The 13,843-nt window shown below is 28.5% G+C and overlaps 1 protein-coding gene across 1 annotated transcript; it reads right to left on the minus strand.

The window, feature by feature from the left end:
- Positions 1 to 3,847: 3,847 nt before the first annotated feature.
- LOC113556007 (cytoplasmic protein NCK1-like) lies at positions 3,848 to 13,601 on the minus strand. Its single transcript, XM_026960695.2, has 8 exons — positions 13,172 to 13,601; positions 8,514 to 8,722; positions 8,228 to 8,438; positions 7,892 to 8,137; positions 7,522 to 7,813; positions 7,244 to 7,426; positions 6,959 to 7,179; positions 3,848 to 5,311 (listed from the first exon to the last, which is right to left on the minus strand). The coding sequence occupies exons 2-7, from the start codon at positions 8,638 to 8,640 to the stop codon at positions 6,973 to 6,975; spliced, it is 1,266 nt and encodes a 421-aa protein (XP_026816496.1). The 5' UTR covers positions 8,641 to 8,722; positions 13,172 to 13,601; the 3' UTR covers positions 3,848 to 5,311; positions 6,959 to 6,972.
- Between the last annotated feature and the right edge of the window lie 242 nt (positions 13,602 to 13,843).

Raw genomic sequence — 13,843 nt, forward strand, 5'->3', positions numbered from 1 at the left:
ACAAGAAATGTATCGAAATATCGGATCGTTTCATATTACTCGTTCCGTTATAGCTTTCTTATAGGTATTTGTATTGTACTGTATTCGGATTATTTAATTACGTGATGGTATAAATGTATAATATGAATTAGACGACAAATTAATTTAATTTAATATAACACTGTTTTATGATATTATAGATTTTGTTTAATTAATTTACAAGTTTAGATCTTTTGAAAGGTAGTTAGCAATTTCCAGTTCACTCCTTTCGCACGTTCTGCATTTGACATATATATTTAATCAATACGGTTAATAATTATCCTTTTCTCCTGCCACTTATTAACTTCCGCGTACCAACTGTAAAAGCACTACGCGTTCTCATATTATATTATTTTCTAAATTATGATTTTATTCGATACATTTAATGCCATTTGCACCAAAGAAGACCCTTTCTTCAAACTGCATTTTAAATAACCTAGTTTCTCGTGGCATTTTTCATATGTCATATCATTTACCTAGCTAATAATTAATAATATTCTATCTTACACGAGTTTCAGTTTCAAAGACTTGTCTAACTATCAAAAATAACATTAAAATATAACATTATCGTTAGCTATGTTTTCCTCTTAACATCGGAAAACAATAATCGTAGATACCTTGTAGCTCGTACGATATTTAAGTATAATATTGTATACGTTGACACTTTTTAAAGTAATGCAATAATAATAATAGATAATTATCATTTATGTTCACTGGATACATTAACGATTAATGTATATAATAATATGCAATATGTATAGCAATGTATGTATATACCTATTATAATATGTAATATAATTAACTCTGTAAAAGCTTTGGCCACTTGTACAGGAACTCACGCCTTTTCTTTATATCGGTACAAAAAACAATTAAGTCACGGTTTTAATGTCGGCAGCTGATGCCTGATTATAATGCATCTTAACATGATAAAAATAATAAACATTTTTATTGTAAGCAAAATGATTATTCAGTACACCAGCACACATCAGAAATAAGCGTAAACGGTTCTGAATTTAATAAGTACCTACCTATAATTTTAAATATCCTCGGGTGATGGTAAGTTGTCGTTAAATTATTAAAACCTAAATTGGCATAATAATATTTTTAAATTATATCATTGAAATAATGCAAAAAAAAATATTATTATTATTATTTTTAGTTATTTCTAGCCTTCTGGGGCTTTGAAAGTTTTTACCGTCGTCCACCGTGACGCCTGCAGCGAGGAAATAATAATACATTTTTCCGATACTCACAAATATTGCAATATTACGCAATATATTATGCCCAATCTGATTTTAGTTTCTGAGAAGTTGATGAATGGATGAATGTATATTGACTTTACAAAGATGCGTGTGTATTTTTTTTCTACTTTTGAGTCAGGTCGTAACACCGCTCACCCCGCAACAGCTTATATTTACACATATTGCATTTTTGTATCAAGTTAACGTTAAAATAAATATTTTACTTAACACTTACCTATACGGCTGTACATATATAGGTACTTATTCATTCCCACGTCGGAGCACGAATCAACCAAGTCGGCACGTGACAACACACTAAGTAATATAAGTTATTGAAAAAATGTTTCAATTTTCGACTTTGAAGGTAGTTACTGCAGACAAGTAGCACGTTGCATCTAGTTTATCTTTTTGAGAGATCAAATAAACAAAAAATTAAGGTAAAACGGACATTTTTGAGCAAAACCAATTTCGTTAGCAACATAAAAAAAACACCATAAAATATACTCAAAAATACAAACCGCAAACAGATAGTTTCTGCTCAAAATGGTTTTTTTTTTTTTTGTATGCAATGAATAATAATATACTATTGGAATTGGATTCAAATTTAACGTATCCATTACTATAATAGTGACTCACAGCAGAGAGTACCTATTTGTACATTTTTTTTTTTTAATGTAAGTGTACATTTCGATGACTTGGTCAGTATTCGATTTCAAAACATCAAAAGAATAATTACACACACGATTTTATAGTAACTATTATACAAGCATTTTTCGCGTTCTCAACTGCAGGCAATAGTGATAAATGTTAAACGGATCAATGGAATACTTATTATTCTCTCATCGACATAAAATACTAATAAGGTACCTATTAACACACAGAGTTTGTTTTAACATATATTTTTTTTTTAATTCGTATACATTTTTATCACAACATAACTTAACCTTTTGAAAAACGTTGTAATAAATGGCACGGGCGTGTAACTAATAATAATATTAAAATCAGAAAAGAATATGATAGGTACTATATATGAAGGGTTATTCAAAATTAATCATCCAGTGCTTTGCGCCTAGCTTCCTGATCTTACACGCTATGCGACTACATATTTTGGGAATATGTTAAAAATACTGCATACGTGTGGGGCGAGGTACATTATATATTTGTTTGTAAACGGGGTTTAATGAGAAAAATGAAAAGTTAATTAGTTACCAATACAAAATACGATTTAAATGTACTAACATCGACATTTGTCTAAGCATATATTATAAAATGTAATACTAATAACCAATTTTTATACATAAATTTAATTTTAATTGAACGTCGTTCGATGGGCGATAAAAATATTGTTTCATAACTTGTAAAATCTATTGAAAAAAAATTGTTTTGTATATTTGTGTATATGTTGCCCTTGAAAGAATATTTTAATATATTTACACTGCATTGAATTACATGAGTATTACAGAATATTTAAGTGTTTTCTAAGTTGTTTTGGTAATAGTGATCTATATAGGCAAGAACCACTGTTTACACAAGTAAACCACAAGTTGAGAAAAATAAATGAACTTAACACTATTTGAACCGTTTTAAATGAATTGGGTAGTTAAAATATAGTGTATCTAATACCCAAGGTTCAAAAAAAAAAAAAAGAATGGTACAATTTTGCCAAAAATATTAATTATTTCAATTAAGAGAACCCTACACCCACATTACAGAGATAGTGTTCTAACAAATAATACAAAAATCATACAATTTTATTACATTAATACAATAATATAATTATTGTTCTGTGATTCTTATCATTAAACTTCATAACAGGTCTAATTTGTAAACTTAACTAAGTTATAAAACTAAACATGAACTGCTAAAAGTAAAGTTGCTTTGTTACACACTTGTAAGACATATAACAAATGCAGGCATAACGTCCTAATAATGTGACAAATTATTAAAGTGATGACAGCTAAAGGATACTTCCACAAGATTTATCTCCTAGTGGCTAGTATGGTTATAAACTTGAAATATGCTCTTATAAAAACTGTATACTAGTAGTATGCTGTTCAACAAAAAATATTAAGGTTATCCGGATTAACCAAACAAAAAGCAGTATGAAATGTGTAGAAACCATACTTAAATCGAAGAATATATCAAAACCAATTGCATACCACTGAAATCAGCTTTAAGATTATTATTTATTAAGAAATTCTAAGTTAAAATTAAAACGTTGCCTAACAATAAATTCTACAACATCTATTGGTTATATAGGTAATAATTTATATTTTTTTACACGGAGGGAAGAAATATAGTTGTTGTAAGGCATATATTATACAATTTATCTCCCTCTCCAACAACCATCATTATAATAGAAGCTATATGAAATAAAATAGAATGATAATAATTTTCAACTACTCACTAAAATAAATATAAAATTGATATTAAATGTGTCTGTAAACCTGTAATATATAGTTTGACAGAAAAAGTAAATGCAAGACTCATTTTTTTATACACTCAAATATGATATTTTACTTTTATTTACATATTGTGAGAAAAAATTATACAAATTACGTGTAAAATAAAATAAGAAAAAAAAATTATATATTATACACATCAAAATATCTTTTTTTGAATCAATAAAAACATACAAAATTCTAAACCTAGTCAAATTCAGATTATCGTTTTACAACACATTTTAAAAAATATTCGATAACCACAAAATGTATATCGATGTTTTAGGACACCTAACTGTACTTCGTAATACACATATTATTATTATTATTATTATATTATAGGAATAACTAGACCATAAGATTAATGATCCAAATAGTTGACACATCTGATTAAAAAAAAAAAAAAATAAAAATAAAAAAAAAATTGAAATAAAGTATATAATAATTAAATAGTAAGATTACTGTTAATATGATTAAACATAATGATAGAAAAATTACATACAGTGTAATGAATTTTACTAAATACAATTATGCTGCCTACGAGTCATAAAAAAAAAGAGAAAACAAAAATGTCAACACCCTTTCAAGAGAGCATCGTTTTACATAACTATAGATTCATATACTATTAATAAACTTATTAAAGATGATATTTGGTGTAGTAAATCGATGAATAAATTCATCAAGTCTGAATGTTCATATACATTTTTTATACATATAGACGAGATCTGAATAAAAAGCACTATTCTGTTTACAAAATTATTATATAACACAGTGATGTACATTAAATAGGCATTTTTCAAACATTAATTGTTTGTAACCATATACATTATTTAAAATACACGGTTATGACTAGTAGTGATAGTTTTTATAAGGTACTTAGAAATATTGGATAATAGTAGCGTGTTATTATATTAAACTTACTTAAATAGTAAAAATAAAAGAATTAAACAAATAAAAAATTATGATTTAAATTTTCTTGTTTAATTATTTGATTTTTTCTTTACTTTCATAAGAAACTTGTTCAACATTTAGAGCAGAGGATAAATTTCTTAATGTTTAACTACTGTATGCTAATAATAATAATTATTATTAATTACATTATTTACATTTACATAATGACAATATACCGTATAATATTATTAAAACTAATATAATTTTATAAAAGTCGAAATACAAAATAGCAATACAAATCGTTATCACATTTTCACAGCAGATTATGAATAGAACAAGAGCAAGTCATATCACTATTTTATTTAACACTGAAATGATTGGTTATGGAACGACACAAACTATGAAGAAATAATAATTATTTTATAACAAAAAAAAAAGAGGTATTTGAAATAAGATTCATATGTTTTCAAAGAAACAAATGTTCAAAAAAAAAAAAAAATCAAAAAGATAACAAATTTATAAAATAATTTGGGAAAACCTATTAAATGACTAGTCTGTCTATTGAATAGTTCTTATAATTGTTATTTAACACATTTAATATATCTTGATTCCTTATTATAATTATTAAACGTATGGAGAGTTCACTTCTATGTAATATCATAAAATTATAACTTTTCTTGATATAAATTCACATCAATTTGTTTTACGGTTTTCGTTGTTCTGAAAACATAAAAAAAATTATACATTAATTGATGTGCAAACAACTGTATTTAATCAATCAATCAATTTATTAAACAATGATTTTTAAATATACAATATACATAGTACAAAATAATGAACAGATTAACAAAATAACTGACAAGTAATAATAAATTAACTTCAGATAAAAGTCTAGTGGTTTTCAACCTGTGCGTCGTGGCTCCCAGGGGCGTCTTTGATTATTACCACGTTTATTTCATCATTAAATTAAGTTAGATTAAATAATGTAAACTTGATTATTTTAAATGTTCGTATGAGAGCCGTTTATATTATTTCAAAATCAAAAGGGGCCGTGAATCCAAAAAGGTTGACAACCACTGGTCTAGTGAACAGTTATTAAGCCCAATTGAATTAAGACACAATAGTTGAGTAACAAATAAAAGATAATTATATTGTATTTAATTAAAAAATTACTTTAAGTTCCTAAATGTTTATTTTTTAATTAACAAATTGTTTAAAAGAAATATGGTTAATTATTATAACTTTTTTAATTAATTCACTCTGTTAAAACTTTAAAAACAAAATTATTCATAAATGAAGTAAAGAATAATACGTAGTGATGTATTATTTATAAATATTAAATTATAATCAATACTTATATAACAATTTGCAATATTAGCTTTATCTGATACTAATGCATGAGATTCACTGAAAAAGTTGTTTTTATACAGGTTATTAGATGTATATTAGCGTATTAAGTATCATTAAAATGCGATTCATAATATTAACCTATTGACAACCACTTTAAATTAAAATAATTTGTATTAACCTTAGATGACAGGTTAATTCAAGTGAATTTACAATAAATAATCAAAATTTAGTATGTAATAAGTAGATACAATTTCATTACAAATTAAAAAATAGTATTTTTAGATTTATATTACTCAAATAATTGGTATTAACTAATTAACTATTGGTACTTAAATTATAGAGCAAGTTTGTACTAAATTATAAGTATGTCAATTAATGCAAGAATAAAAATATTAAACACACAGAATTACTAAATGTTATAAATAATTATAAAATTCCACAAGCACAATTATTAATTTTAATACTCTGACCCACATAATAATGCACATGTTTTGCGCTAGTAGACTGATGACAACGACTAAGGCCAGCGTTATAGATATGTGAAATTGGTAGGGATGCACAAGTTTGGTCACCTCTGAGGTTCATTCAGAAGTAAGCCAGAGTATAAACTTAGCCAATCATTAATAGTGTTATAAAAAATAAATGGAATTTTGTAACTTATCATAAAACTAAGTCACAATATAATTATATAAATATTTAATATACATATTATAATAAATTTATACATAAAGAAAATAAACAGATAACAATTTTATATTAAGTGTTGTTAATAAAATACACATACAATTATTATGATTTATTTCGAGTGTTTATAATAAAAACGAATGATTTAAATTAATACAATAAAATAACTTTTTCAAAACAATAACAAGTTATACATTACACGTTCCATTAATTATCGTAGCATTATTATTTGAGCTCATACCAAACAATTAAATAAGTTCGGATATTTTTAAAATACTATTTACACTAAAGTATAAAATATAGAATTGTGGTCATCATAGAAACAAGACTTACCGATGTTTAAATCATTATGGATTTGCTCGAGGCAATGCTCTGACCAAAAACAATTTTTCTCCTTGCTTATTGGTATATATCGGAGCTCGTTGATAATGATCTACAAGTTGATCAAGAGTATGAAACTTACGTTGACCAATACAATACAACGCTCCTTCGACATGCACTCGGAAATGTTTATTACGTCCTGGTGCTTTTAAAGACACTGAATAATCTCCTACCTATAAATAAATAACAATATTGTACATTTTTATGTTAAGTATTTAATAGAAATTGTAAATATACATTAGTCTCGCTGTCTCTAACTAAGAAATCGCCATCTTGTCCATTGTTGTTCAATACTGTATCACATTGAGCTCGAGTAATTGTTCCATAGTACCATGGTTTTCCCACCAGATGAGGTTTATCAATAACTTGTACACTACTGGCAGCTTGAATCAATGGTTGTGCTAAATATTCACTGAGTTCCTTTAAATTTACAAATTCACATAATAAACTATCTTATATAACATCCATGACAACATATTTTATTTTAGTGCACAAAATGCCGGAAAACTATTTACCTGCAAATAATTTTTTGGTACTAAGCCAATTTGGCCCTGGCCATTCCTAGCTCTGTACCATTCTGGATCAGCAGCAGGTCTTTCCAAAATTTCCAGGCGGTCACCTTTTTCAAAGCTCAATTCCTGGTCAGATGTACCTGTGAATGGATATAAGGCGACAACAATGTCCAACACATTCTCAGCCATTGCGTATGTGTGGAGGCCCATGTCATCTCCATTATTGTCATCTTCTTGAGTGGTATAATTACTAGGAAACCAACCTGCCATACAACCACTCTGACCTCTCCACCAACTGTGAACGAGTTTCACATTTTAATTATACATAAATCGTTATAAGCAAATATAGTCATCAATGATATAAAAGCTTTACCCATCATTGCTCTTTTCAAGAATTAATATTCTTGTTCCTTTGATTAAAGATAATTCGTCAGGTTGTTGAGCTTGGTAGTTATACTTTACTAGCGCTGTACCTATTGCTTCAGATGGATCAGCTGGTAAACGTCTGGCCATTGAAGGAGATTCACTCACAGTACGACCATTGCCATGACTACTACATGGCAATGTTTTGCTACCAGTGCTAGAGTTACCTGCACCTTTTTTAACTTTTTTCTTTATGCTAAAGTGAAAATTACAAAAACAAATTAATTATAACTATTTTTAATTTAGGTAGTTATTTACTAAAATATTAAGTAAATATTTTATTTACCTATCAAAGAGAGAAGGCTTTTCTTTCTTCACATAGTTGCTTGGCACATAACCTGAAAATCCACGAGCATTTTGAACTCTCCACCAATGTTTTGAATCATCCAATAATAAATAGCGATCGTTTTTTCGTAAATCTAATTCTTGGGCACTTTGTGCAACATAGTCGTATTTAGCCACAACATAACAATTATCTTCTTGGTTGGATTTATTTACTAAAAAACAATGTATTTATTAAAAAAAATAAAACAAACAATGAAGTATAAGCCAAAAATGTAAAAAAAATTTACCTGGTCTCATAGCTGACATGTGATGATGATGAGGTGTGTGTGGCGGTGGACGTATGTTATTTGCTGCCGACTTGCCTTGCCAAGTAGCTGATTCCCGATCAGCAGCTAACAATCTAGCTTCCAACATAACTGTATGGACTTAGTATAATTGTAGCAATACTTTAATTGTCCAGGAAAATTTAAATGCATTGAAATTGACAAAACATATTCTGAAAATCAAAAATAATAATGTTATATATTATACATTTTATTTATTTATATTATCAAAACAAATATTAACACATTTATTTATTATTATTTAAAATAATTAATATGGGTGCCTATATCAATAAATATTAACTACTTTCTAAGAAAGATAAGCTTATATAAAATGTTATCAGTTAATAGTTTCATTACCATGAAATTAGAACAAAATTGCTATTTATCGTTATCAAATGTTGATTGTTACAGAATTGTGCTCAGCAGTCTAAACTATCATATAATACACAATTTCAAAAAGATTATTTAAATAGAAATTTAAATATTTAACTAATTTTATACACTTAAGGAGATCAGATGACTAAAAAAAGTGAAACAAAAAAAATTATTTTTATTTTTATTTATTAGTAAATATAATGTTTGTATTAATACATTATATCATATCAATTGTACTTTGAATTTTATTTTATTAATTTTAACAATTCTTTTCGTTTCATGCTAATTAATATACCAATGGTTTAATATGTTTCTATCAAATGTTAATATATGGTGAAATGATAAATTACTGAATAATAAAATTGTGGAAATGCTTATTGGTATTGCTCATCTATAGATAAGCTAAAGAATACAACAGATTTTATAAACCACAAACATTAAAAACGACAAAAATGGGAAAAATTAGTAATGGGAAAAATTAGTAACAGGAAACAGAAGGATAATGCCTCGTGTATTACAATTATAAAATTATGTAGTACTAATACTAATATATGTATATTGATGATTAACATTTAATTTTAGGACACCGACACAAATTTAAGACAGGATAATTCCAGAAAACAGGCACATCTGGATACAGCGGACACTCTATGTACACTCAAATAATACTTGCATAACAGTTCAAATACAACCAAAATATTTCTTTTCAGATACCTACATAATGAGTAAAAATAATATTAAATGAAGACTACATTTATGCACTTATGCATAGTTGTATAAAAAAATAAAATAATAACATTATTGAGTTATTAAAATCATTGATTCATTAATAATTGTAAATTTTAATTTAAGCCTCAGCCTACACAGCATATTTTTTTATTAATTGAATAAATACCAATACAAAATATACTAGAATAGTAGGGAAAATATTATTTAAACTATCAAGAAATATTATAATATCATAATATTCTAGATCATTACATTCCTAATTTGACAGTTTTGTTGATAAACATAATAAAGTTCAAATGTAATTTGACTGTTATCTTTTAAGTGGACAAATCTAATGGTCATGAACAATAAATGAAACATTAAATATCAATTACAACATATAACATAACAATTATAACATAATAAGATTAAAACTAATAATTTATAACACGACTTTAACAATATTTAAGTAATAGGAATTTTGAAAACTACAAAATAATAAAATGTAAACTTTAATTTAATTATGTTCATGATGACTGACGACTATTACCCACGCAAATATTATTTATGTTTGGCAATAAATTTACTTTTATAACTCAAATTTAAATTAATAGGTAGGTAATGTAAAAAGTTATTTAAAATTATACAGAAATCTAGGAATATAATTGAGAAATACATATTTTTAAGAATTAATTTATAGAAAAGCATGTCCTGAATAATTTGGATATACTATTACCTACTACTATAAACTTCCTACATATTTAAATTGGAATTTATAACTAATTCATAACATAACCTACCAATAGGCATTAATTATTTTTTCAAATAAAATAATACGTACGTATTTAATATAGTGCATAACGTGTAAAAAACACAAATATTAATTATACCAAACAGACAACTAAATATAAATAGGTATCTATTTATTTTTTGATCAATGATATTAAACTATGTCTTGAAATGGTGTTTAATGCTTAAATTACTTAGATGGGTATTAAATATTTATTTTTAATCAACCCATGTTGTAAAAAAATATTTATCAATTTAACTACTTGTACCTAACTTAAACGTATAGGTGAATTATTTTTATTTTATGCAATTTAAGTGAAGGTTTGTTACAAAGAGTTAAAACGAATTATACTATAAAATATTATATGTTAATTACTCGACAAAAAAAAAAACATTCAAACCAATGAAATAAGTATACATATGACTAAAAGTAATTCATTTGTATTTTAGAAATCTGTTTGGTTTTAATTTTGTATTAACAACTAAATATTATTTTCTTTGTACCAACATTACATTTACATTATTATAACAGTTATAGATATCATTTAGAATTTAACAATATTTAACAAAAATAGGAATGATAAACACAATGATAAATGATATGAATAAACATCTTAAAATATTCAACAAAAATATTATAGAATTCATGTGGATTCCAGATGACCAATAGGTTGGCAAATACAACGACCAAAACAGTCTTACATCGTACAATCATCAACATACCGGTAAATGACATTAAATTATTCATAAAACAAAAAATTAATATGGCATGGCAAAGCTATTGGGATTCTATCCCGCCTTCCAACAAATAAAAAAAATATTTAAAAAAATGCACGAAAAGTGGCACATTTCCCAAAATTTAAGCAGACGACAAGAAGTCACTCAACCAGAGCGAGAATTGGACATTTTTTTTGACCCACGCATTTTTAATAAGTAAAGATTTAACACCCAAATACAATAAATGCCAACAAGACTGCCCAGATAATCGTAACACTCGAAAAACCTTATCAATACCGGACAATTTAGACAAAGACCTAAATGAAGACAACTCAATAAAAATTAATATTATAAACAACCTTTGACAAATATGTAAAAATGATTGATAAATGTTTAAATGTTAAACTTGTACCATTTAAATGTAATTACTAATGTAACAAGGCTAATAACCTCAGATATTGAAACATGTTTTTTTCTTTTCAATAAAAAAAACAAACATCTGAAGAACTTTAAAATGTGTACATAATAACAGACAAGATAAATATAATAATTTCTCAGTTGTATTAGGTTAGTAAAATATTGTTATACTATTTTGTAGTGACGCAAATAATAAATTTACCGAAACAATTTTACACATTATATTTTTTTAGTGTTCTAAAAATCAAGTACCCATTTAATTATTGTATTTTTTATCAATAAATTAGGATTATAATGCAAATAGGAATTTTTACAAAATGATAATGATTGATAAATGATTAAAAATTATAATTAATTATCAAAGATTATTGTTTAAATTTAATTATATAGTAAAACAAAGGGATCAAAGTCTATCATTTTATTCTCAATTTTATTTTACATAATTTTACTTTGTCTATAATAATATTGTAACAATAATTGTTATAAAATTAAATAAGTGTAAACACTATAAACTATAAAATAGTATTTATTACGAATTTATTAATTTTACTGGTAAAATTATCCGGTGAATTTCCAAAAAATATATCACGTAAAATTTGCATTGTTACTTTTTTGTCTTTGTAGTATTATATTGTGTATTAGACATTGACATTGTACCTTCCTCATTTTATTTAAATATTATCATTTGTCATATGTATCTACTTTTTATGTAAACAACTATTTATAATTTTTATCTCGAGTTGTTAAAACCTCTATTTATATGTCTAAACGATAGTTTAAAATAGAAGACACGATTATAAAAGTAATTGGCAAATTTTGACTTAATAACGCTCTAACCACTTATATCAAGTCATTAACCATAATTCCACTATTTGTTTTATCTTTACACTTAATCGTTTATAACATAAATATTTGTTTAAATTAGTCATGTTAAAATTATTTTCGAGTTAGCATGATAGCATAAGGTCAAAACACTTTGCGTGCAAATGTATAGAACAGTTAGCTAATGTATCAATGACAAATAATATTTTAAACAGTCGTTTGAAAACATGCTTGTTTTGTTATAGTTTGTAATACGTCTATCTAATCGACCTCGTGAGAAATATGAACATAAACAGAAACCGACAACACGGAACACTCCGACAATATATGGGTGCACGTGCATCCGAGTAAGCCCTCGTGTATGTCGAGCCGCCATGAGGCTTAGTCCGCACATTAAGAAATCCGAATCGCACAGTAGGAAATATCCAAAGTGTGGCCGACTTATCGGACACCACTGACTGCTGTCGACATAAAACACGTAGTCTACGTCTTACAATCCAGACTTTCTGGTAAGTCATCGTAGAACAGCAGTCGGGTACACCTAGCTGTCCACATAAATTATATCGAGTGAGCATAATGTCTGTTGATTTAAATCAAAAAAATCGCCTCCGTTTTCCACCTCCGCGACCTGTGGTCCATGAGGTACACACCACATCGGACACGATTTGAGGAGGAAGAGACCCGCCGTGTCTCGGACGACGAGTCGCCGGCAACCCTTGCCGACCCACGGGTGGGTGGTGGCGGTGGGGTGACTCGACAAAGCTGTCGGTCGAATGTTTCGCGTGACTCACCTTTGTGTTGTTTAGCGGCGCGTGTGGAGCTTCGGCGGCGGCGGCGGCGGCGGCGGCAGTGTCGCTCGCGGGAAAGCTAACCGCCGTGACGAGGTGTCTGGCGTGGACAAAAAGCAGCGGTCGGGAGACGACGACGACGACGACGGGTAAACACCAACGGGACAGCGATGAGGACGGCCTGTCGCGCGCGCGAGCAGCTCAACTCACGAATATGTCGGCGGCTGCGACGGGTGTCGTGCGGTGTGCGCGAGGCGGTGGCGTCGTCGAGTGTGGTCTCGGGTCTTCCGTACGTCGCGCGTCGCGAGTCGTCGTCGTCGTCGACGGGCGAGCAATCACACACACACGTACACACACACACACGTACACACGTACACACGGACACGGTGGCGGCGCGTATTCGAATGAGATTGCGTGCGTGTGCGTCGGACGGCGACGAGACCAAAACACGCCCAGCGGACTGTCTACAGCCGCCGCCGCTGCTCGCGACTCTGCCGGCCAACGATCGAGTTGTGGCGGTGTTGTGACGTGTGCGCGCGCGTACGTACGTGCGTGTGGGCGCGCGAGTGTGCGTGCGGGAGCGTGCGCGGCGGGGCCCGGGACGACGACGACGATGCCAAAACTTTACCGTACGGCGTGTGCGAGTTTTTTCGTCGTCGTTTTGTTGTTATTATT

Source organism: Rhopalosiphum maidis, chromosome 3, assembly GCF_003676215.2.
Source record: "Rhopalosiphum maidis isolate BTI-1 chromosome 3, ASM367621v3, whole genome shotgun sequence".
NCBI classification, from domain to species: domain Eukaryota; kingdom Metazoa; phylum Arthropoda; class Insecta; order Hemiptera; family Aphididae; genus Rhopalosiphum; species Rhopalosiphum maidis.

Coding starts and splice junctions, on each gene's coding strand:
- LOC113556007 (XM_026960695.2), bottom strand. CDS start 8,640: ATGTTGGAAGCTAGATTGTTAGCTGCTGATCGGGAATCAGCTACTTGG. Junction 7,427..7,521: donor TACCAAAAAATTATTTGCAG/GTAAATAGTTTT, acceptor GTAAATTTAAAG/GAACTCAGTGAATATTTAGC. Junction 7,180..7,243: donor TTAGAGACAGCGAGACTAAT/GTATATTTACAA, acceptor ATTTATTTATAG/GTAGGAGATTATTCAGTGTC.